This window comes from Bombyx mandarina, chromosome A1 (genome assembly GCF_030267445.1).
Source record: "Bombyx mandarina strain Sakado chromosome A1, ASM3026744v2".
NCBI classification, from domain to species: Eukaryota; Metazoa; Arthropoda; class Insecta; order Lepidoptera; family Bombycidae; genus Bombyx; species Bombyx mandarina.
In genome coordinates, this window is record NC_143234.1 from 19,358,400 (window position 1) to 19,383,520 (window position 25,121).

Below are 25,121 nucleotides of genomic sequence, written 5' to 3' on the forward strand. Positions count from 1 at the left end.
GGAGACATTTACGTATGTTCATGTTTCATTTTATGTACGCACTGAAATACTGTTATATTGTTTTCCTGCGAGTTAAAGTGCTGAGTAAGAACGAGATAGATATATGTTTATGTGTGTGCCTTCAAAATGGGTGCTATTTATATAAGCAATTGTACGTATAGAACAATATGTCGCACAGTGGGTCGATACTGTGATTTTAGTGACTTAGGGACCAACTTTGTTTTTTTATAAATTTTTTTATGTAGATAGATAGAGCTCGTTAATCTCAATAATAATTGTTTTGGGCAAAAATTACAAAAACTTTATAGTTTGGTCAGAAAAATGTGTTTTGTGATTTTTTTGTATGGAGCGGGTCACATTAAATTAAATTCCTGCTAAGTACCGCGAGGTCCCGCTTTGAAACTTTATTTTCCTTATACCTTGTCTAGTCTACTATCATTTGATGCTATGAACATGTGCATAAAGTTGCAACTCTGCCAAATAAATGGATCGAAAAAAATTAATAAATACATAGAATAAAAACCTTTATATTTTTTTTCGTAAGTGCTTTTAAGTTAAAGAACAATGGCAGCTTTCTATACAACATTTTACCTGATATCTATTTGAGGCGTCTTGAAACAAAAAAATACTAAAACGATAGGAATAACATAGCTTAAGCTTAATCAGAAATATTTTTGGTATTAGAAAGTCACAAAAAAAAGATATCAACGTGTTTACTTTATAATTTGAGGTTATCTATCAATAAGAGATGTCTCTGATTTTTGTAGGCACGGACTATAACAAATTGAAAAAATAAGTAAACGATATGTTTAAATAACATTTTTAGTTTCATTATCATAGATGAACCAAGGATACACCTCTAATAGTACTCGAGTAGGTACCCTTAGCAATTGCAGAGCTACCTAGGTACATATACATATTATATAGTGTGTTCTTTCTTCTTTGTAAATGTGTAAAAATGTGTGTCAGAGATAGGTACTTTTAACCTTTTGAACGAATTAGTCACATATTTGCGACAAACGAAGGCTTGCAAAGCTAATTTACTATACCTAGTAGAATTATTTTGTCCATGCAGTTTGGGTCATAAAAAATCGGAGCGGTGAAGCGAGTATTTCCCTCTCTCTTCCACTCACGAGCCTTATGGACGGGCACAGTGATGCGCATTATGTCAGTTGTCATACTGTTAAAATCATTTCATCTGCAGTGCTGCCATTACTATTACATATTTAGTTATTTAATTAAGTACTAATTGTAACAAAAGATAATTAATATTATTATTTTCATTTTAAATACTGAATATTATTAATTATCAAAAAATATTGCTTTTTTGTGCCAATAGTATAAATGCCATCCTTTACAAATGTATTAAACCGGAAGTACACAAAAATCGAATTAAAAGCTTATTAAATTAACATTTTTTCGTGGCTTTGCCACGTAAATCTAACATCGTATAAAAAACGAGCAAATAAAATGATGAAGTTTCATTTATGTCTTAATCTTAGACGCCTTTTAAAACATTCAGGTAAAAAATTGCCATTGTTCTTTGATATGGATTAGTAAGAAAAAGCACGTAATGATACCCATAATTAAATAATACCTAACAACAATACATTTAGTAGGTCTCTAATTAAGCAATCTCTCTAATTATTAAGATTGTTAACATTATTTAATGAGGATAATTAGTTAAGTAGCCATTACTGGGTAGTAGAAAATATAGTAAACATTTGTTTGTCTCTGGAAGTATAAAGTGACCATGTTTATTATATACTAACTAGTGTTCGTTTATTCGTACTACTACTAACATCTCGTGATTGTCGTTGTGATCTTGCTGTTTCCGTTATAATTGGTAATTTTGTTAACAATTTAGGATTATTTATGATTTTAAAAGAGCAACTACAGTCGCTGTCTGATAATAAAAAACTCTTTCAATTCCTACAAAATCAAATAAACGTGACCGAAGAGAAAAATGTTGAGCTCCAAAAATTCTGTACGCAATTTTGTTCAAATATAAGTGCAATATGGAAACGAAGTAGTCGCATGTTAGCACAGTTTATAAGAAAAAAATGTGATTGGTTAGAATGTGCAATAAACTGGCCCGAAGGAATGATACCTGAAGCTATCAACACTGCACATGAAAGGCTCGAGATTTCTAATACTCAAGATTTTGAAAATGTACCACCCTCAAATGTACTACAGAAGCCTCGACATCTATTTTTGCACCTCGAAAACCTTTTTAAGAATTGGGATCCAGGCAAAAACGAAGACGCATTGAACAAATTTACCAATCGCATTCGTTATCCCCGGATGAAATGAAAGCTACTACAATTGCTAGTTTGAGAAACACTAGAAATGAAGATGTAGGAGAAATAATGAACCACTTGTCAAAATCACCCCGAAGATCTAGAAAAAGTTAATAAGTATTTAATTACAAGTAAAGTGAAAAGTAGTACATATTCTCCCGATAAGGCAATATTAGTTTCACTTAAATTAAGTGGCAGTATATATACCTAAGAGAAGCAGCAAGTGAAAATGGGTCTGATTTATACCCTTCTTAATATAAAATTAAGCAAGAAAAGACCAAATGTTATCCAGGGTAAGACGAGGCAATTATTACTGAAGAAGGAGCTGCTATTAAAATGCAAGCATTACTAAACTTGGCGCTATATAGGCTTTTAGATGTGATTACTTCGGATTTGGACTCTGCAAGAGAGCTACTGCTTATAAGCAAATAGGCTTTGATAGAGCCCCAGGTCAAAGTCTAGTTCCTATAAGGCTTCAGAAATTTGATGGAACAATTGTTTGGGAAAACGACCTACCCTCATCAACTTTTTATTGCCGTCCAATAATGTTTAAATTTACAAAAGAAACGCAGCCAACAGTGACAATTATAAAAGCTAGCATAACAGAAGAAATAGAAAGACTTCAGCCATCAAAAATCAAACAAGTTGAAGTTAAGCATCAATTGCACATGATGATGATAGACGGCAAAATAACCTCATATTTTTCAGAAACATTTTCTGCTGTCTGTGATATTTGCAAAGCAAAACCGTCAGAGTTTTTTGGAGTGACTTGCTTATCAAAGAGAAAATAATGAAGAAATATTCCAGTATGGAATGCCATCTTTACATGCCTGGATAAAATGCATGGAGTGCTTACTTCATATCGGTAAATGTAATTTTATTACTTCACAATTTTTTCATCGTATGTAGTTTCCTGTGAGATAATTTTTTAAATGACACTTTTTTTGTTTACGTCTTATCGTTTGGACTTCAAGAAATGGAGTTGCAAGGGGCTATGACAAAGAAAAAATAACAACCAGAAAAAGTGCTATACAGCAAGCGTTTAAAAAGGAATGCGGTTTACTTATAGATGTTGTCAAGCAAGGAGTAGGAACAACCAATGATGGCAATACTGCCAGAAGATTTTTCAGGGATGCAGAAGAAACAGCCCGCATAACAGGAATACGTAAAGGTTTCACGTGATTCTTCACTCTGTTGCATCTGGAGAGCACGTTTCCAATTTTTCGGAATTTTTTAGATATACTGCAGAATTGTATGTTAATTTATATCCCTGGTATTATATATGCCTTCCAGTATCCATAAATTGTTGGCACATGGCAGTGATATATAATAATGAAGAACTTTGGTGCCATTCGTATAGGTAAACTCTCGGAAGAGGCAGCGGAAGCTCGCAATAAAGATTTTCGGAAATATACAGAGAGATGTTATTCAAGAATGAGAAGTAGAACGTCGACTAATGAGGATATTTTACACAATCTTCTTTCGTCTTCTGACCCAAAGATCGAAAGGTGAAACAAAATATATAATATTTAGAGAGATTGCTTAATTAGAGACCTACTAAATGTATTGTTGTTAGGTATTATTTAATTATGGGTATGATTACGTGCTTTTACTTACTAATCCATATCAAATTTAACTTAAAAGCACTTACGAAAAAAAATATAAAGGTTTTTATTCTATGTATTTATTAAATTTTTTCGATCCATTTATTTGGCAGAGTTGCAACTTTATGCACATGTTCATAGCATCAAATGATAGTAGACTAGACAAGGTATAAGGAAAATAAAGTTTCAAAGCGGGACCTCGCGGTACTTAGCAGAAATTTAATTTAATGTGACCCGCTCCATACAAAAAAATCACAAAACACATTTTTCTGACCAAACTATAAAGTTTTTGTAATTTTTGCCCAAAACAATTATTATTGAGATTAACGAGCTCTATCTATCTACATAAAAAAAAATATAAAAAAACAAAGTTGGTCCCTAAGTCACTAAAATCATAGAATCGACCCACTGTGTGTCGTGTCCCTACTATATAGGTCTATGAAATAGACAAAATAAAACAAATCACACAACTTCACTCCTCGCGTTCCCGCCAAAAAGTCCCGACCCCATGAATCTGGGCCAATGTTGCCAAGCTAACACGATATTTTCGAATTCCCACGTAAAATGGTCGTGTTGAAAATGTTTTCAAAATTATTTTGGGCACATTTTTAGTGTACAAAAAAAAACAAAAATTATATACATTAAACAACTATTACTTTTTAGGTTTAAGGCTTAAAAATTTATATTAGTTACATATATAAGTTTAAGGTTTAAAATTTAAAATAACTATTACTTTTGTTACTTATGAAACTGATTTAGCCTATAACGATACAAAAAAAAGTATAGTAAAGGTTTAAAAGAATATGAATAGTAGCCAACTACACTTTTACAAACACGTACGGGGGCAGGCCATAAGAGAAAACGCTCGGCAATTTGTCTTTCGCATTTGATCAGTAAGTAAAGTAAGCACTGTATTTTGCCACCCAATGAGCAATGATCTGAAACTGACGCAGAATAAGAGTGTTAAAAATACATACCTTTCATAGCATATATGTTCATAAAACTGGTGTAAATCTGGATTGAAGTAAATATTCAATTTGGGCACCAGTCATCAGCTATTGAAAAAGGTATCATTTCTTGATAATTTTTTAATCAAGATAGGTAGGTAACAGCATAAACACCATCGAAGCGATTACGCGATTGTTCACTTGATTTTTTTTTCTAAATTTAGTATCTGGCAGCCCAATATTTCTTTTTTTTCGTGTTTACGTACTCTAGAAACTTAACTTTTAAGTTCAAGTTTTCTCTATTAATTTTTAACAATGCCGTGAGAAAAATGATGGGTTGAGAACTCGAGAAGCATCTCTACCATTTTCTTCAATTTTTATGCCCTAATCTTTCACAAATCGTATGTAAGTGATTTTAAAAGCCACTAAATTATAAAAACTGTATTGAGTGTTATTGTTATAGTTACAATCCTCTATTTTAGACCCCCTTAATGAAAACGCTGGAACAGAGACATCTAGAGCTCGTACTGAAAGTTCAACGCTTCGAATAAATGAAGAAGGTGCTTGTTATTGTTGCGAAGCGCCCTCTGTATCAAGCCGATAAAATCTTTGTATGTGACCCAAGCAGAGTGCATGCGCGGGGGAGTGCGGCCGGAGGGACGAAATACATCCCTCGCCATTTTCCGTCAAGCCCAAGTCAGCCAATCTCAATCAAGTTACATTCTGTCAGAAGTCGTGTTTGTGTCGTGTTGTGAAAAATTATTAGTGTTGATGAATATCAATGGGAAATCGTGTTAATTACGACTCCAAACGATGGGTCGCTTATTGTGTTTGTGCTTCTGATATATCTTTCGAGCTGTGATGATGGCCAAGTGATTTAGTAGAGTGAAGTGTTTATGTCGTATGCTGGGCTCTCACGGTTGCAGTGAGATCCTTTCTCTGGATAAATCGTGTGCAACACGACGTCGGATCACAGAAAAGGAAGCTGATACACAATGTCGGCAAAAAATATACCCGGAGATAAGGTAAGTTTCAATAAATAACATTGAAAAGTTAAGTTTTCTGTAAGGTCATTGTATTTTTTTTGTTTCTAAACTCCTTTCTCTCGCTGTGATCTTTCGTCCAGTGTACGTCAAATTAGATGTATGTAGCTTTACTTTGGACGGATTCACAGGTGTTTGTTGATTTGAGAATCTTTTTCGTTTACCATTTAAATATTATCAATCATATTGGACATTAACGTTTCACATTGTCATGTAATAACAAATATGCTTTTATCTCTAAAATTCGATTAATAGTATAAATATGACTTATTCAAATATAATTTTTCTTTTCATTTTTAAATATGTGAATTTTGCATAGGAAGTTCCCTTTACCACTAGAACTCAGATCAACTTCATAAGTTCAAATAAATTGAAAAAATACCAGTCACTAAGTGTACAAGAAATAGTCCAAAAAAACTGTTTCCATTAGAAAACGAAATAGATTTTTTTTAGGTGTTTAGTGTTCACACATATTCAATCAGAATTTTTATTTTTATTTTAACCAATTTTAATGTAGCCTTCTATGATACCAAACTTTAACTGTATACTGTAATTAAAATAAAACAAGTAATATGCAATAATGAGAAACATGCAATTTCCGAAACACAGTACAAACTTTTGGAATTTAATACTATTTTGTCTTGTAAGCTTAAATGTTAAAAGTACTTAGTATCAAAAACATATATTCACAACACAAAGCCAAAGTTTTATTGAAGAAAACTCAATTTTATGCAGTTGCTTTAAAACCAAATATTAGAATTATAAATTGATGGGCCTATATTCAGCGTCCGAAAATATAAGTATTTTACCTATATATATTGCAGGTACTGAAATTATACATGTGTCAAGAACTACAATAACCTTCCTTCCTTCTTTCACAAAGATACTAAATAAGGCTGAGAATTGAAACTCAAAAGTATGATATTATTCACACAGTTCTTGTGTGGAGGAATAAATTTGATATTCATATTGTTTTTTATTTCACATAGTTGCAGACTGTATCGTGAGCCTTTGCTATTGAGTTACTTTTTATACTAATATTTTGAAATCTAAAATGGCTCTCGGTATGTGTTGTAATAAACTGTACCTTGGTCAAGGAATGATTTGTTTTTTCACTAAAACAATTGTATGAGTGAATGAAAATGTATTGTAAAAGATGTTGGATCACATCAAATTACACATTATGACTATATATTATTTAGTATCTAACAGAGACCAAAATAATGAAGTTAATCTATAAAACTGAAAAAAATTAAGATATTCACTCACTCAACTCACTTCTTTTGTTTATGAAATGTATCCATTCCACCCTAAATATAAATAAAATGAAAATTGAATTTTTAACAATCACCGAATAAGTTGAAATTTTATTCCAGATACAAGTTGATCGTAAAGTATAATATAAACAAGTGACTGCTTCAATTAACTGAAGAAGTATGAACAAAATGTAAAGTAAAACAGTCTTGAATAAAAATATTTCAAAATATATTTCAGAAAAAAAGCCCTGATTTGTGTTGCATAATATGTAATATGGTACTTAGTGAGAGTTTACAATTTGTATAAAGAAATTGGAAACAAAACTTACTCTTTAACTACAACAATTTAACAACTAAAGTTGGTTTAAAACTTTGAAGTACAGATGGACATAAAATATTAAGGATGTAAACTAAAATATGAATTAACTTAGGAATTGAAGAAAAGCAAGAAAATTAAACTTGGGCAAACTATCTGGCAAACAGATCTCAATCAGAGTGGTCTGTGTTACAAGAGTCTGGCATACTATCTGATATCACACTTAATATTTAGTAGCCATATAACCATATCCATAAATAGAGTTTTATTTATCTTATAGAAACATTAAAAATCAAAGCAAAGGATTTTGAAGAATTAAATTTATAAATAACTTATGTGAATAACAATATTATTAAGCTAAAAGGAAGTACATTTCTATCTTTTAAGCTACACTTCAAATTAAAATATATTTAGGGGCAAAAAATGGTGATAAAGCAACTTGCATTACTTGTTTAATATAATTTACTAGCGACCCGCCCTCGCTTCGCTTCGGAAACATTAAAACACACATGAAACAAAAAAAAAAAAATTAATTTTTTTTTAAAAAAAGTAGCCTATGTTCATCAGGGACAATGTCGGCTTCTAATGGAAAAAGAATTTTTCAAATCGGTCCAGTAGTTTCGGAGCCTATTCGAAACAAACAAACAAACAAATCTTTCCTCTTTATAATATTATTAGTATATTAGTATTAGTATAGACAAAAATAATCTTCTCTGAGTGCAAAAAAGCTGGTTATTATTAAGATACTCTCTTTTGTCATCTAATTACATTAAAATTTTAGGTTTGTTAAATAGAAGTAAAATTATAAATTAAACAAAAATTCAGAGATCATTGACATTAAATTTTTTCCTGCGCAACGGGGGTCAATCCAGAATATATCTATCTTCGCGGCGCCAGACTTACTAAGACAACGCAATTTGGACTCAAACATCCGGGTTTGTGTTACGTCAGCGCACTTCGTAAAATTTATGTCGAAATTACGGATCAGCGGGGTGTATATAGGCGCTGTGTTTCGTATTCTTTGCACGCATTCTTCATTTAAATCAGCAATCTAAAAATCCGAGACACGCGTCCAACTGTAAATGTATTAAATATTAAAAATAAACTAGAAACTTAAAGTAATTTTTTACACGAGAAAATTCCTCATAAATATAAAAATAAACTTCAGTGATTCTATTTGTTTGGAATTTAGAAATAGTGGCAAAATCGCATTGGCGTATAAGTACTTCAATAATTGAGAAAAATTTATCACATTCGAGCGATTAAAATGTGACATGGAATTACAAACATTAGATTAGGCCTAAAAATGGTAATACCAGGTAATTGTGAAAGAAATTTTATGCGTTTCGTCTGAACGGTACTACTATGTAAGAATGAACTTTATTCCAATGCCGTTAAGACAAACGTTCATGTCTCAAAGAAAAATTAAGACTACTTAGACATTTTAGACAGTGCGTTCGACATGGATGAACCTACCACAAAATAAGAATGGTTATCGGTAACTAGCGGCCCGCTCCGGCTCCTCTCAGGTCTTTAACAAAAACTTCAACGATATTTGACGTTGTTTTATTTAAAAAAATAAAAGAACACTTATTGCGGCACAACTATAATAGTTAGGCATATTATGCTGTCGCGATCTTTTTTTGTAGATAATAATGTGTTCTACAAAGTCGTAGTACATTATTTTATTCTATCATCAATAGTTTTCGCAGGGCACGCGATGTAAAGAATATTTTAGGTAAATTTTTTACACCTGGGGTTACATTATTGGAATTTTAGTAAGGATACTAAATTTCTTGTCAAAAAAGATTAGCCTATGTCACTCGGGAATAATGTAGCTTCCAAGCAGTGAAATAATTTTTCAAATCGGTTCAGTAGTTTCGGAGCCTATTCAATACAAACAAACAAATCTTTCCTCTTTACAATATTAGTATAGACGTGTTTAATTCGATCATCCCGAATCATTAATTTGAAATTTCTGTTGACGACTTGACGTAGTAATTTTTTTAAGCAATCAATATCTCAGCTTGTTTAGTAACAAAATAAACGAAGAGCATCTCACAAAACACTCACTCCCGTTGTCTCGCAAAATTATTTTTTCTGATCGAATAGAATTCAGGTTTAAAGCGACTCATCTCCGAGTATTAGTAATTTAAAGAGATAAAAAGAAAACGACCCTTTTGATGTCCGCAGTGATGAGGCAACAGTAACTTCAATTTCTTATTTAACTCTGTTTCCCGCGTTTCGTAATTTGGTCGGTTTTTTTTGTTTTTTTTTTTCATTTCTCTTTTGCTTATTTTTTTTGTTTACTTTATTAACAACGCTCCAAATACGACGATCCATTGTCGACGACCCGGCAGAGATCTTCATTTTCATTGTCTCAGTTTTTTTTTTTTTTTAAATTTGTTTATTTCATGTATTGTATGTTACAACGGCTGCCCCATCCTTCAAACCGAAACGCATTACTTCTTCACGGCAGAAATAGGCGGAGTGGTGTTACCTATCAGTGCGCACTCACAAGAGGTCCTACAATCAGTAATTACGCTAATTATAATTTTGCGGGCTTGATTTTTATTACACGATGTTATTTCTTCACCGTGGAAGTAAATCGTGAACATTTGTTGAGTACGTATTTTATTAGAAAAATTTGTACTCGCCTGCGAGATTCCACCGGTGCATTGCTGTATACAAATGCACCAGACGTCTTATCGTTTAGAGCATAGGATCTGAGAGTAAATAAATATCACCGTTAAAAACACCGTCAACTTAAGATGCCCTTTGGGGGAAAGTTGTATTTTTTTTTAATATTTAACTTCTGGTTCCCAAAATACAAATATGTATCTGATGCTCCAAACGTAGCATAGAATACTTAGAACTCATATGTATGTCGCCCACATACATTAAGTTAATTATAATGCTCAAAAAAAATCATAAAACCGTTAAATTTATGTAAATACATTGTTACATTGTTAGTTCCTTCAGTATGAATCGTAAATATTCTCATAACACTTTTATTCGTGTACAATGTATTGATTTAAAAGTTTTCAGATTTTTAAGGAAAGCTTTGCGTTTTTTTTTTTGTCATATTGATTTAAGGAAGACCAGTCCATCTGGTGTTGAGGATTTGTCATCGGCGTAAGGCGTTACAACGGAGAGCCACCTGAATTTTAGTACTTAGTAGATTGTAGTGTAGCGGAATTGAGAGTTTGCGTAAACAAAGATGAATGTTCTAGATGTTTTCTTTCTGCGTAATTCTCTTGCTATGTATCAAAAAAAAAAAAAAAAAAACTAAACAATTTAAATGTTTTTGACGAACATAAGTAATATTCTATCGGGTATTCTAGTGTATTTTTTGTTAATTATTAAGAGTTTTTTTTCTATGTTGTTGACTGGGAAGGTGGATGGCAATAAACACAAGGCCGGTACTGAACACCAGCGTATGTAAGGCGGTCCACAACACCGAGGACAGATCGACGAGGCGCGATATAGTCCGTTGGAAGATTCTGAAATCCCACAGAGGTCAGCATTGATGACTTACGACGCAAGGTGGAGGATGATTAAGAGCTGTTATAGATAAAAGAACAGAAACATGCGTGGAAAATAATTAATGTGGCGAAGCCTTTGACGAATTATAAAAAAGGTAGCATTTTAGAAAGAGTATTGGTTAAAATTGACCCACACCGTTTTTGTAGAATACTATTATAATTTACTTTAATTTGTCTCATAAAAAGTCCAGTTTTATGGGTCACGCCGTTTTATTAAAAATATAGTTTAAATACCTTTCGTTAATTTACGTTTTATTTATTAAGGGATAGTATTTCAGAAGATATAAAAGAGTAATCATCAAACCTCTGCATAACTTAAGTACCCGGTTAAATAAAGATAGAGAAATAAAAGTATTGTATAATACGAACAGTCTTAATTCTGGTCCCATTTCCAATATGATACTAAATTTTCGATTCTGTTTATCGCGATTTTAGTGAACAGTGTTCCACTACTCTGAAAATAAAAACAAATAAGTCCTAAGGTACTTGATTTCACAACCACGAATGAGTTGGATAATATTAATAACGGGGGACAAATGGCCCCCTAACTCCCTCACTCTGTTGTTGGAACCACCTACTAAGATAAATTCATATATGTTTAAATATATTAAACAAAGAGAATACAAACCTGTTTGTCGCATGAATGTTTGCCCGATGCGGCAATTGACACCGACCCAGTCAGAGGCACTTTTTTTTTAACCTACCTGAACTGGTAGCCTTGAGAGGCTATGCCAGCGTAACCTAAAAAGTAGGTGAGCTCACGGGGCTCTAACCTGACGACGTTGCTAACATTAATCCTAGCAAGAGTAGTGCTTCGCAGAATCTATCACTGGATTGGAACTCACCGTGACACACTGGGAAGATTTGGCGAGAAAGTCAGTGGGCTGTATGTTTTATTTTTATTTTTTATTGCTTGGATGGTTGGACGAGCTCACAGCCCACCTGGTGTTAAGTGGTTACTGGAGCTCATAGACATCTACAACGTAAATGCGCCACCCACCTCGAGATATAAGTTCTAAGATCTCAGTAAAGTTACAACAGCTACCCCACCCTTCGAACCGAAACGCATTACTGCTTCACGGCGGAAATAGGCGGGGTGGTGGTACCTACCCGTGCGGACTCCCAAGAGGTCCTACCACCAGTGATGAGTGTGGGTTAATTCACTCGCCGAGTGCTTCGTCACAAGCGACGGGTTCGACGAGGACGGTGACCGGTGTACCGGAAGTAAGTTTTTTTGCGTGCTCCACGTTAGGAGGACACCGTGCCAATTTTATAATTGTGATACGAATTCAGGTCACTAACATCGAAATACCCACGTATTTATTGAGAAGACTCGCTTCTCCGAGCAGAACAATGGTCGCGAAACTGTTATTTCGTCACGGCAATCCGTTCGCTAATCTTCCTTGTTCTAGATACAGTATAAAATTAATTCAGTGCAACAATATGTAAATTGTTTTACATTCTTGAACCGAAATTGCGAGTATTGGTCGAAGCTTCGCAAAAAAATTATGGAATATGTCACATTATGTTAATTAGTCAGTAATTAATTCGCTTCATGACCTCAAAGCAATGTTTGCGCTGTTTGAAAATATTTACATACCTAATTGTGGGTCTGTCTAGCCTTGTGACACATATATTAATAATCTATAGCCTCACCTTTGTACTTTTATAAAATCGCATTGAGAACAAAGACGTTCTTAAGAGCGAGGGAAAACAGTGCTACAATCTTTTTGTAAATATTTCATTCGCATAAGTCAGTCATATTCGCACAGTGGTCATTTTAGAAAGTAAAAATTCGTACTTTTTGAACGTTATAATCATGGTGTTCTGTCAGTCGGCCATGGCCAATCTTTTACCAGTCCTAATGTTCCGACGTTGGTCCGATTAGATTTGGTGTTTCTCAACCGTTTATTTTTGCTTAACGCCGTGTAATCACGAAAGCTCTTTGTCTGTACGCAAACAACCTTATCGTGTTGAGGCAGCCGTGCACTGAGGTAAGTAACCGAGGAGTATTTTTAGTTTTATTACCTCTGATGGGCAGAAGAGCTCACACGACTGTGGCATCCGCGATTTTCAAAAAAATCATAGGTTGTTATAAAAATCGCCCCGTCCATGTCCAACTTTAGATATCAGGTTGAAAGCTACTTTTATATGATTTTTTTTTATTGCTTAGATGGGTGGACGAGCTCACAGCCCACCTGGTGTTAAGTGGTTACTGGAGCCCATAGACATCTACGACGTAAACGCGTCACCCACCTTGAGATATAAGTTCTAAGGTCTCAGTATAGGTACAACGGCTGCCCCACCCTTCAAACCGAAACGCATTGCTGCTTCACGGCAGAAATAGTGGTGGTACCTACCCGCGCGGATTTATAAGAGATCCTACCACCAGTAAGAAATAATAAAATACATGTTCTACAGCGCAGTAACGAAGGGATAAGACCAGTACGTGCTTCCAATATGTCCTGCCACCGCAATATAGTAGATATTATATTATCTTTATTTCGAAAAACGGTCGCTAACACAAAGTTGACTTTGCAGTCTATACTGAGCTACAGTATAGGCACATCTTTGTCACGAATGCTTCTTGATTTTAGTTGTAGCTCCACAGTGTTTCACGTTTTTTGAGAACGGGTTTTGAGATCAACGAAACAATAATATATTTTAAATAACAGCATCTATGCAGAAGTAGGCAAAGACTAAACAGTTGTACAATTTTTTTTTAACAAATCATTAATTGGAGTACGTTAAGCGAATCAATATCTTCTTGAACGTTAGTTTTTCCTTTATTACATCGAACTGCCAAATTTAATATTATTCAAAATTGAACACTAACAATGAAGCGCTAAGCTACATAATTGTGAAATCATTAGCCATCGCAACTTAAATACTATAGAGAATTAAAGTAATATATTTATTTATTGTTAATCTAACGACGGCGTCATTAAATCGCAGTCAATATATAAATTGTTAAATAGTGCTTTTTTAAAAGATTAGTTTTTTTTTTTTAATTTTATTCTGATTTCGCGACGACTGGAATTGTAACTGTGATTCGAGCTCCGATAGTCACGTTGATATGTACGATCTAAATTTGCGCGGAGGTCTAGGGTTATTCAACTTTAGTAGAAACTCTAAATGTTCGCAGGTTAGTTAGATAGCGTAAACCCCTTAATTGCCAACTGACGCTGAAATTCTAAGATATTACCTTAAAAATTCCTCGTCCTAGACTCAATAGTGGATAAGTTAATTTTACCTCGAGGAGCCCTTGAAATAATTGCAACTCATTGGTCTTTTCATCTACAATTCTTCTTCTATATTGTTCCCTCACTACTGAGGAATATCGACCACATGTGACGTTCCTCCACTGTGTTCGACCATGGGCGGCATGGACCGCATAATACAGACTACCACCAAGGGCTTCTCTTGCCAGATCTGACCATAGCTAGTGTTCTGCCCAATCTTCATTAAATCATCTTCAATAAAATGTATTTATTGAAAAAAACCGCTACCTACCGCGAGAATAATCGTCTCTTTTAATAAAAGTACGAAAAAATTTGACCAAACAGTGACGTAAAATTTGACAAGGCTTGACATTTAAATATATATAAAATTCTCGTGTCACAGTTTTCGTTGCCATACTCCTCCGAAACGGCTTGACCGATTTTGATGAAATTTTTTGTGCTTATCCGGTATCTATGAGAATCGGCCAACATCTATTTTTCATCCCCCTAAATGTTAGGGGTAGTCCACCCCTAAATTTTATTTTTGATTTTTTAGACAACATTTTTTATTTCTATTTTTTTATGATACAACATACAAAAATACATACAATCCTCAATTTTCACCCTTCTACGATCAACCCTTATTTTTTATTTGCTAATTAAAAACTTTAAATTTTTTTGCGAGAATTTTGTTTTTATTTTGTCATGACGTAGAATAAAAAAAATCATATTACTCTGAAATTTTCACCCCTCTACGGTCAACCCCTATTTTTTATTTGTTAATTATAAACTTTAATTTTTTTGGCAAGATTTTCATTTTTATTTTTATTTTTTCATGAATTAAAATAAAAAATCTGATGTTACTCTCAATTTTTCATCCCTCTATGATCAACTCCTATTTTTTGTTAATTATAAACTTTAATTTTTTTGGCAAGTTTTTTATTTAGTTTTATCATGACTTAAAATAAAAAAAATCATATTACTCTCAATTTTCACTCTTATACGATCAACCCCTATTTTTCCATCCGCAATAAGGTTGCAAGATGGCAATCAAATATTATAATTGTAGTAAGTACGATAAATTCTTATTCAGAGTTTATAATTTGAAGTTCCTTTAATTATGATTTTTTTTAAATTGAAGTTGATCTCCCGCGCTCGCCGGTCGACTACTGATCAACTATCAATCGATCAGCTATCCCCACCAGGTGTCACCACTGATCCAGCAAACATCACGTAGTAGGGATGGGGACGAAGCCGGTCTCCTGTCTTACTTACTCATTATACATCATAGATTATACACTTAATATATTTGAGAGCTATACAATACTATACATTTTTCAGCCATGTTTTGTTGGTTTTATTTGTGTATCAATAGTATGTTCAGTAGGTCTGAGAATCGGCTACTATCTATTTTTCATACCCCTAAGTGAAAAGGGTTGTCCACCCCAAACATTTATTTTTTATTTTAATTTTTTGGATATATTTTTTTGTTTCTAATGAGGTATTATGTGGTTAAATGAGGTTTTTATTTCTACAGTAGAATTTCCCTAGAAATCTTATTTAAGGCAACACAACGTTTGCCGGGTCAGCTAGTTTAAATATAAAATTTTTGGGAAATATGTCGAGTGAAGACAACTTCCTTAAATTTCTTCCTTAAATCAAATTTAAATGAAATCGAGGAGTTTCGAGGTATTTGTTATATTACTACGTATGAACTACTTATCCGTGCCCGATACAATGTGAAAACTGAAAATAAAAAAAGTGAAAAAGGTTTTTTTTAAAGCCTCATCTTAAACTTATCTTAATGTTGGACCGCTGAGTGTGTTTCCTTTCAAACAAAGAAAATAAAATCCGAATCAATACGATCAAAAGACAGGAATTTAGAAAAAGGTTTTTTTTTTTAATTAATAAACGATAATTTAATCGTATTTAAGTTATCGTTTTGTGTATTTTTATTTATATGTATTTTTCATTTAATATTAGTTTTTTTTTTAATGCCTAGTTTAAAAATCATGCTTTAATAGCTCTTATATTGTACACTATTCTCCTCTTATACATCGTATTTCTCTCTACTAATGGTTTGCTGGAAGAAAACTCATGAATGAGTTAAGCTCGCCTTTGTACATAGTATTTAGACATTCTTTAAATCTGTTTTTATTGTATTTTCTTTTTGTGTACAATAAGTATAAATAATATTAGCAGGTAGTAATAGTAGGTAAGTAGGTTCGTTTGTCATTTGCTCGCTAATCTGATTGAGTTGTAACTTATACAGTTTTAATTGGCGCTTTAGCGATGGAGCTTCTGCCATAGTACCGTTAAAGTAACGGAGATAACACGCCAGTCCTTAGAGCAAAAGGGTATATTACAATATAAGTGATAGTGTTCTGATAATATCAACAATTCGAAGCCTCTGTAGCAATATTACCTATATGTGCTAATACGTGAAGCAAAAACTTTGTACCTCTTTTTACGAAAATTGCGCGTATTGAGTATTGACTTTCGAACACTTGTAGAGAATATAATAGAATAGAGGAGTGCAGAATACTTTTTTTTTTTTATTATGCATAAAAAATACATTAAATCAATAAAAAAGCATCACACACACACACACACACACACACACACACACACACACACACACACACACACACACACAAGCGCACATAAACTTAAATACTGTTTTGCTTATTATTACAGTGTGTCAAACTGAGAATAGATTAATATTATTTGTCTATAGTGTACTCTTCGCGAACTCTGTTTATGTAGAAGTATGGTATTTGACAATAGAACTATAGTAATTTTCAAACTTATAATTTTAATTAATTGTGGTCGAATTTGGGCCATTTGATGGCCCCTGGTCTTTATAAATTTGATTTAACAACAGCATTAGACGAACCGAAATTAATACGTGATATCGACGTCAATGAACTTGTACGAGTGGTAAAACGTATCACGATATATGTACTAGGTATATCGCTTGTCAGAATACCTTTATACAGTCGACTAATGATATTAGTGTTAGAATACACTCGAGCGTGACGAGAGCGTAGGCGTTAAGCCGTCTGTATAAAAGACGTATCAAAGTTGACTCATGACTTCAAAGCAATAATAGCCTATTCACTTGATACACGTATTTCGTAATAAACGCCTATGTATCGCTCACTGTTTATTGTGCCGTTATATTTTATTCGTGTGTGTTTATCTACTGTGTTATTTTAAATGACACGACAATACCACGAGTAACGTTTCTTGTTTTTTATTTATTTTTTAAGTATTCTAGAGCTTATCAATAGATATTATGAGCAACAAAATTCTCGGTGATTATACTAGTCCAATATTGAGTTTGCTTATTTTTTCGTTGTGAAGATGAAAACCGAATTCAAGGAATTATATTTGATTCGTATATTGAATGTTTTTTTTTTTTACCTACCTATTCTAGTAACTTCGAGGGGTTATTCTAGATTCACCGAACTAGTAGGTGAACTCACGGAGCTCAAACCGGGAATGTTGTTAACACTTGCAGTGCTTCGCGGAATCTACCACCGGATCCGAAACGCGACCCACTGAGAAGATCCGGCGAGAAACTCAGTGGGCTGTATTTATGGGTTAATTTACTCGTCGAGCCCTTCGTCGCAAGCGACGGGTTCGGCGAGAACGGTGAGCGGTGCTTGAGGTACCTAAAAGCACCGTTAACGGATCAGGAGGATCCGTAATGACGTGTATTCAATGTAATGTATAGAGTGTGTAAGAGAAGTTAGAAATTTTATTAGAACACCAAATTTAGAAGAATAACTATTTACAACTCCGTAATTGTTAGAAGTGTTGGAATTTGTCAGCGTATCTAAAAATACTCTCCAAAAACTTCAAATATTTCAAGCTCGAACGCTTGGCATTCCCGAAACTAAAATAAACGAGTTCCACTAAAATAGACTCGATATGATAAAGCATTGAGGAAGGGGGGTGTATTCTCGATCCTTTGTGAATGAATTTTTCGAACATTCCTCAGTAAATATTAATTTAACGGCTTAGGGTTGTGCTGAGTCTCGACAAAACGTTGGCACAATGTATCTGTCTCATTTCCCTCTTATCGAAATGTTACCTCAACGACTTGTGCATTGTACATCTGACGAAGGCAGGTTCGTTCTATTAAGTAGAATACTTTCGGGATAATGTTTCGTTCGCTTGTGCGCAAACAAACGTTATCTGTTTATAAACCAATTCTTAGAAGTTACTTCGGTTTTAACGTATTTTACCTCAAACAATTTCTGAGTATATAAATTTACTAGATATAATTTAAGTAGTAGTTTCATCGGTTTTAGCGAGTCTTAGAAGGTTTTCGACATAATTAAAAGTACTTTTACAATATCTTGAGTTTGTTATTGTCATTATATTTCTGTCGTTTCGAATACATTACAGTTTTCCTGGTCATCGAACGAATAAGATGTTATTTAAGTTTAAGTATTGTGCTAACTGAAGCCTATTTTTCTCTAAATATTACTAGACCTTTACATTTCATTTCACACAGACCGACCTATTATGATCGGGAATAATATAACGACAATAAAAAAGGGTAAAAGCAATTTCAGTTCACTGTAATTATTCAACGCATCGTATGGTATTGCTGGGTTAAATGACCTTTTTTAGTTTGGAGTGGTTCAATTCTGAATCGGTCCGCGTGAAACTTGGATCAATACGCGATTGCATCTGAAGGGCGATGATTCAAGCGGGATTAGGGCTGAGCTCGTTTGACAGGTCGTTAATGTGGACGTTGCACCCTTGTTAGTTTTACACCCGCCCCGCGATGTATAATCTTGCAAGCGCGTAAATGTGTTCATGACTTTAACAAAGAATTCCGATATGGGGTCGCGTCGGCCGATTTGTTTCTTAGCGTTGTTAGTCGTAATGAAGTTTTGTTTCAAATCGTTCGAAAATGTTTACGAAGATTTCAATTTTGATACACGAGTTAGTTGCTGTTAGTAGCTATTCTGTAAATACATTGTCTTGTAGGATAACTGTGTATTCATTTACGAACATTAAAATATTGAACGTGACAACCTTATCAAGTGTTGCTTGTTCATTTTCAATAATAACTTGTGAGAAATAATTGCTTATTATCGTGGCTACGGAAAAAGTAAATCTGAACCACATTATTAATTCCCTGAAGAAATTACGAAACTCAAAGAGAAACTGAGCCGCGGCTTTATAAGATGTCCTTATTAAAATCGTCGAAGTAGCGTTGTTACTTGGACAATGACTTCGTAAAATAGAACGACTCGAACGTAGCAATTTTTAATCCAAATGAGGCAACAGAATGTTTGCAGACTCGGCTTAATGTGTAAAAAATGTATGTTTACTTGTAATTATACCTACAGTTATTTTTTTTTTAAGAGGGCTTGGAGAGACTTGTCTATTTCCACAGTAAATAATGCTAAATGTAGTATTATTTCTCAGTGGGTCGCGTTTCCGATCCGGTGGTAGATTCTGCGAAGCACGGCTCTTGCTAGGGTTCGTGTTAGCAACGTCGTCAGGTGTGACCCCCGTGAACTCACCTACTAGTTAAGGTTACGCTGATATAGCCTTTCAAGGCTGTCAGCTTAGGTAGAAAAAAAAAGTAGTATTATTAATAATATTTAAAACATTAGCTTTCCTGTAATAAAAAAAATCCCCGACCTTTTATCGCAGTGTCGACCTCAAACTTAACCTTATTAATCACATCGATTTTATTAATTATTTTAATTTGTATTTTAACAGTTGTAGGTTGTGAATTTAGTGCTAGGCGTCTCTTAAAAAAAAACTTGACCCACTGAGAGCCGTTTTTACGAAATCCAATACCACACAATGAACGACACACTTAGTACGAATATAATTCCTAAATAAACAATTCGACTGTCTGACATTGAAACTCGGTACACTTCATAAACTAGGCCTAACCATGAACTAAATTTGGGATGTCTTTGTAATTTTGCAAAAACACTTTATTAATCTGTAATTAGTCTTTTTTTTTTTAAAGTCTCTACCAACAATTCTTGATCGAGGAATGCCAAAGAATAAAACCGTCTCTTGCATAGAAATTAGGGAGCGAATTCCGCTTATCTATATAATTTCGATCTTTTTCAAATTCAAGGCCCGTGCCAGATTTAGTTCTGAGACGGTTCACGAATACGAATCGACAAGTTAACAAAAAAAAAATGCGATTTAGTATTTTTTATTGATAAAATGAACGACAGAAAACCAACGCAAATGCTATTGTTTTGTACATTTTATATACAACTAGCGTCCCGCCGTCGCTTCGCTTCGGAAACTGTAATTTATTATTGATTTCTCCACTATTTAATGGATGTTATTATACATATAAACCTTCCTCTTCAATCACTCTATCTATTAAAAAAAACCGCATCAAAATCCGTTGCGTAGTTTTAAAGATTTAAGCATACATAGGGACAGACACTTACTGGTGGTAGGACCTATTGTGAGTCCGCACGGGTAGGTACCACCGCCCCGCCTATTTCTGCCGTGAAGCAGTAATGCGTTTCGGTTTGAAGGGTGAGACAGCCGTTGTGACTATACTGAGACCTTAGAACTTATATCTCAAGGGGTGTGGCGCATTTACGTTGTTGATGTCTATGGGCTCCAGTAACCACTTAACACCAGATGGGCTGTGAGCTCGTCCACACATCTAAGCAATAAACAAAAAAAAGACATATAGGGACAGAGAAAGCGACATTGTTTTATATTATGTAGTGATACTATTCGTTCTTGATTGCGTACCGACTATCTGTAACCTTCGTGATAATACTAAACTTGGCATGAAACCGCTTTTACCGGAGTCGTGTGCCTGAAAATTTACATTGCGATTATATATCGTTATAAATTTCGTTTGACTAATAATCGAGTTTGAAGTCTCTTTGTGAGCTCGTAAGCGGATTATTCCATCAATTTTGTTTCTACGTTGGAAAGCTATTGGATTTCCTCTATCCGTTCACTGTAATATAAAGCTACCAGCTCATAATATACGAGCATGTATCTGATCCATTAGATTCATCATTGAACGTAATACGACATTAATGATGAGCTAATTTTGGGTAAAATATAATAGAATTTTAGGAATGAAAGAAGTATCAAGACTGATAACACGTAGCGATATCTTAGTGATTTTAGTTAAGTTCTATTTTAAGTTAAATGTATAATGCCTATGGTACTAATACTGAAGTCTGAGATACAACTAAGTTTTCTTCGTGCCGTGGCTGGATGGTTTAATGTAGATATGCGTAATTTATCGTACTTTTTTTGCATTTTTTTTGTATGTATTGATTTTGATCGAGAAACATTGCTTTATATAATGACCTTTTGGGTCCAAATGTATGGCATCGTTCGTGAAACGTGCTGTTGAACTAATTGGAACACGCCCCTGGTAGTCATGCGAAGTCATTTGTCCGACCCGATGACTCATCGGAAACTAAAGGGATACATCTGGGTGCATAATTAATGAGAGAGACGTATGAACAAATATGCTGCTTTTAAATTTGATCCTCAGTGATATATCGTCAAGCATGGTCTTAACACTGTTATAAGTATATAGTTGTGCATAAAATACAATAGTAGGTAATATTTTGCACATCAAACTCAGATTTAATAACTGTATCAGTGAGATTAGATCATCGATCTTCTGTTGTAAACAGTTTTCTTCAAAACTCAATAAAATCGTAGTGTATATCACCCGGAAGGTAGGAGAGTTTATAAATTTTTAATTCGCACTTCGCAATTACGGTCGGTACTCAATGCTCGATAACATATTAATATGGTCGCTATATACGGCGAACCCACCTTCAATATAGGCTTAGGTCGGACCTGGAATATTGTTTAAAAAAAAACAAATACATACAATCGGTAGGCAGCGGCTTGGCTCTGCCCCTGGCATTGCTGAAGTCCATGGGCGACGGTAACCACTCACCATCAGGTGGGCCGTATGCTCGTCTGTCTACAAGGGCAATAAAAAAAAATACGCTAAAAAGGATGTCTATAGACGATATTTAACAGTTGGATTTATTTACACTCCAACCTATAAATTCCAAACACATTTTTTGTTAATTACAGTAAAACTAAGCTCGAGGAACAAAACAAACAGTGAAATAGAAATTAAAAAAAAATCAACTTGTGAATCATATATTCTAAGAAATCTGAACCTTTTCCAGTCCAGTAATACAATAATTTGATCTCTTTTTTTCAAAATTGTAAATTTTCCTCGACCCGGTTAAATATAGCCACACAGCGAAAAAATCCCCCCATTTCTAGATAGACCCATGTTAGAGGAAACTCGCTGCGAATACATAATAATTATTTGACGTACTTATCTTATCTCCGCACCCACTATTGACCATATAATGTACATAGTTGATAAAACTATAACATGTAAAGATACCAATAATATCCAATAATATTAAGATTGGGGTTCGGCACCCTTCCCTGAATATATAAACGTTATTGCGTATTACTCGAGGGTGCATTCTCAAGTGCATGAGAATAATCTCTATGAAATACGTGTCCCGTAGCACAACGTGGTTTTTGTATAATTTCGTCTCGCATAACTGCCCCTCTGGGGACCTGTGTCGCGTGCGCTACATGTCGTAAGCTGTCTTCATAAATCAGTTTGTTGGCATTACACGAGCCGAATGTAATAAGTTTCTCGTCTAAACTTTCCGAGGCTCGAATTTATAACTACGGTTCGATTGCAGTGCCGTACATCAAGGTTAATGGGGTACGTAATTCGCGTCCAGCGTTCTTCGCTGACACGCTTCGAATGCGGCTAGATGCGGGCAGATCGTGTAGACCGATAAAACGTGGGTAGTCGGATGTTTTATGGAGCGGCCGGTAGCGCGGCTAGTTCCCCGTTATCGCTGTACCCGCTCGCTTAAATCAGGTGCCTTCTAATCTTTATTTAGTTGGTTCAGCAAAAGAGTAAAGGTTTTGTCTGATATTTACTAGGTTTCGAAATAATTTGAAGGAAACATAACATAATACTAGTTTTTTATTGAAACACGTTTTTTTTTTCGTAATATGTAGTTGAATTATTGCATTGTATACTGGTTTTCTTTCAACACAAGCTCTGTCGTATGTACACACGCTATCATTAAAACCAATTTTATGGTTTAATTTCGCGTTTTTTTTTTTTATGTTTCTTCATGGATATTTTTTGTGACCACGAAAACTGTAAAGTGTTCGATGCTTACCGCATATCGTAAAAGTGGTTTTTTAATTATACCTACGAAAATACTCTATATGAATATGTCAGCACACGTCAGGGATGGCTGAGCGGTAGTTTCGTCATCACTCGTATTCGATTGAACTCAGTTTAGTCAATAAAACTTTTGAATAATAATTATTGAAACTCAACACACACAACTTTCACAATGACAGGATAAACCGACAGTTTCGTTGCACATACCGACAGACCGACTGACTGACTGACTGAGACGGACGGAATCACTGTCTGACACGGAATGCCACGACTCTGTCCACGTACCACCATTTTATACTGTGGCGTTACGGAGTCTACCCTTCATTTTGTGATATTTATCAAAACAACATTTCATAATTTAAAATAATAATCAAAACCACCGTCTTAATATTACTAAAAGTCGTTATCCACGACAACTAAAAGATATAAAATCGTTTTAAGTTCAAGGATTGTGATGGTGATCGACTTTGGGGTGGGGCAGCCGTTGTAACTATACTGAGACCTTAGAACATATCTCAAGGTGGGTGGCGGCATTTACGTTATAAGTGTCTGTGGGCTCTGTTAACCACTTAGCACCAGGTGGGCTGTGAGCTTGTCCACCCAGACATGCAATAAAAAAAAAAAACTGTTATGATTTTCTTTGTTATTACACTTGATCACATTTGAATAGTATATCGTTTAGCCGCTATGATCTTATAAATATTCACACGGGGCAAGAGTTCGTTAAAGATGCTTGGTATTCGGCACTCAAAACCCTGGAGAAGAACATTTTACCTTGAGGCGGTTGAAAATGTTGAACATTTGGAACGTAGGTGTAGTAAGATACCTATCTTGGTATGGTACAATGCCTTGCGATACGATGTTCTGAAAATATTGTAAAAATTCCACATAAAATATTAATTTCCAATTTTCCATATTTTGTGGACTAGCTTTCGGCAAGGTGGGTGTAAAGTAATTTCCTTTGTTTTTCAAAACAAAAAAAAATCTGGCCACGTTTTTAATCAAGCTGAGTGGAAGTGAACGGATCTTATAATACAGGTTTGACCTAGTTCGCACTCCGACCGAAATAAATTAGTATATGCGTATAGTATTTGAATCGGCCTTGTGGAAGATAAAACTATTTTTTCTTGGAAATAATTAATTTTGTACTTCTATCTTCAACTGATAAAATTAGATTAGGCCAGAGGTCAGGCAACGTTTCACGATTAATTCAAATTGGTTGTTGATATTGTATTTATTATACTTTTTTTTTTCCTACCTAAGCTGATAACCTTGAGAGGCTATATCAGCGTAACCTTAACTAGTAGGTGAGCTCACGGGGCTCAATACTGACGAAGTTGCTAACACGAACCCTAGCAAGAGCCGTGCTTCGCAAAATCTATCACCGGATCGGAAACGCGACCCACTGAGAAGATCCGGCGAGAAACTCAGTGGGCTGTCTGTGCCTGAGGGTTTTATTATCCGATCGCCCAAGAAGCAGGCAGAATTTTTCAATTGTGTGCATGTCTGTTTCTTAAACAAGCTCTGTAGCCAAAACAACTGGATTTTTAATTATGAATTTTAATGTAATATGAGGCATTTCTATAATAGGCATATCTATAATTTACACTCATATCTGATGACAAAATTTTAAAAACAAATAAATAAATACACA

At 34.3% G+C, this 25,121-nt stretch overlaps 1 protein-coding gene and 1 long non-coding RNA gene across 2 annotated transcripts in view; both read left to right on the forward strand.

Moving 5' to 3' along the window:
• Positions 1–1,660: 1,660 nt before the first annotated feature.
• Positions 1,661–3,983, forward strand: LOC149499612 (uncharacterized). Its single transcript, XR_016325685.1, has 2 exons — positions 1,661–3,165; positions 3,275–3,983. It is a non-coding gene; the product is annotated as an uncharacterized LOC149499612 (long non-coding RNA).
• Positions 3,984–5,462: 1,479 nt separating this feature from the next.
• UBL3 (ubiquitin like 3) overlaps positions 5,463–25,121 on the forward strand; it is a 155,420-nt gene continuing 135,761 nt past the window's right edge. Inside the window, exon 1 of the mRNA XM_089739311.1 lies at positions 5,463–5,876. Coding sequence (XP_089595437.1) covers positions 5,847–5,876 — 30 coding nt within the window. The 5' untranslated portion in view covers positions 5,463–5,846. The remainder of the gene's footprint in view (positions 5,877–25,121) is intronic.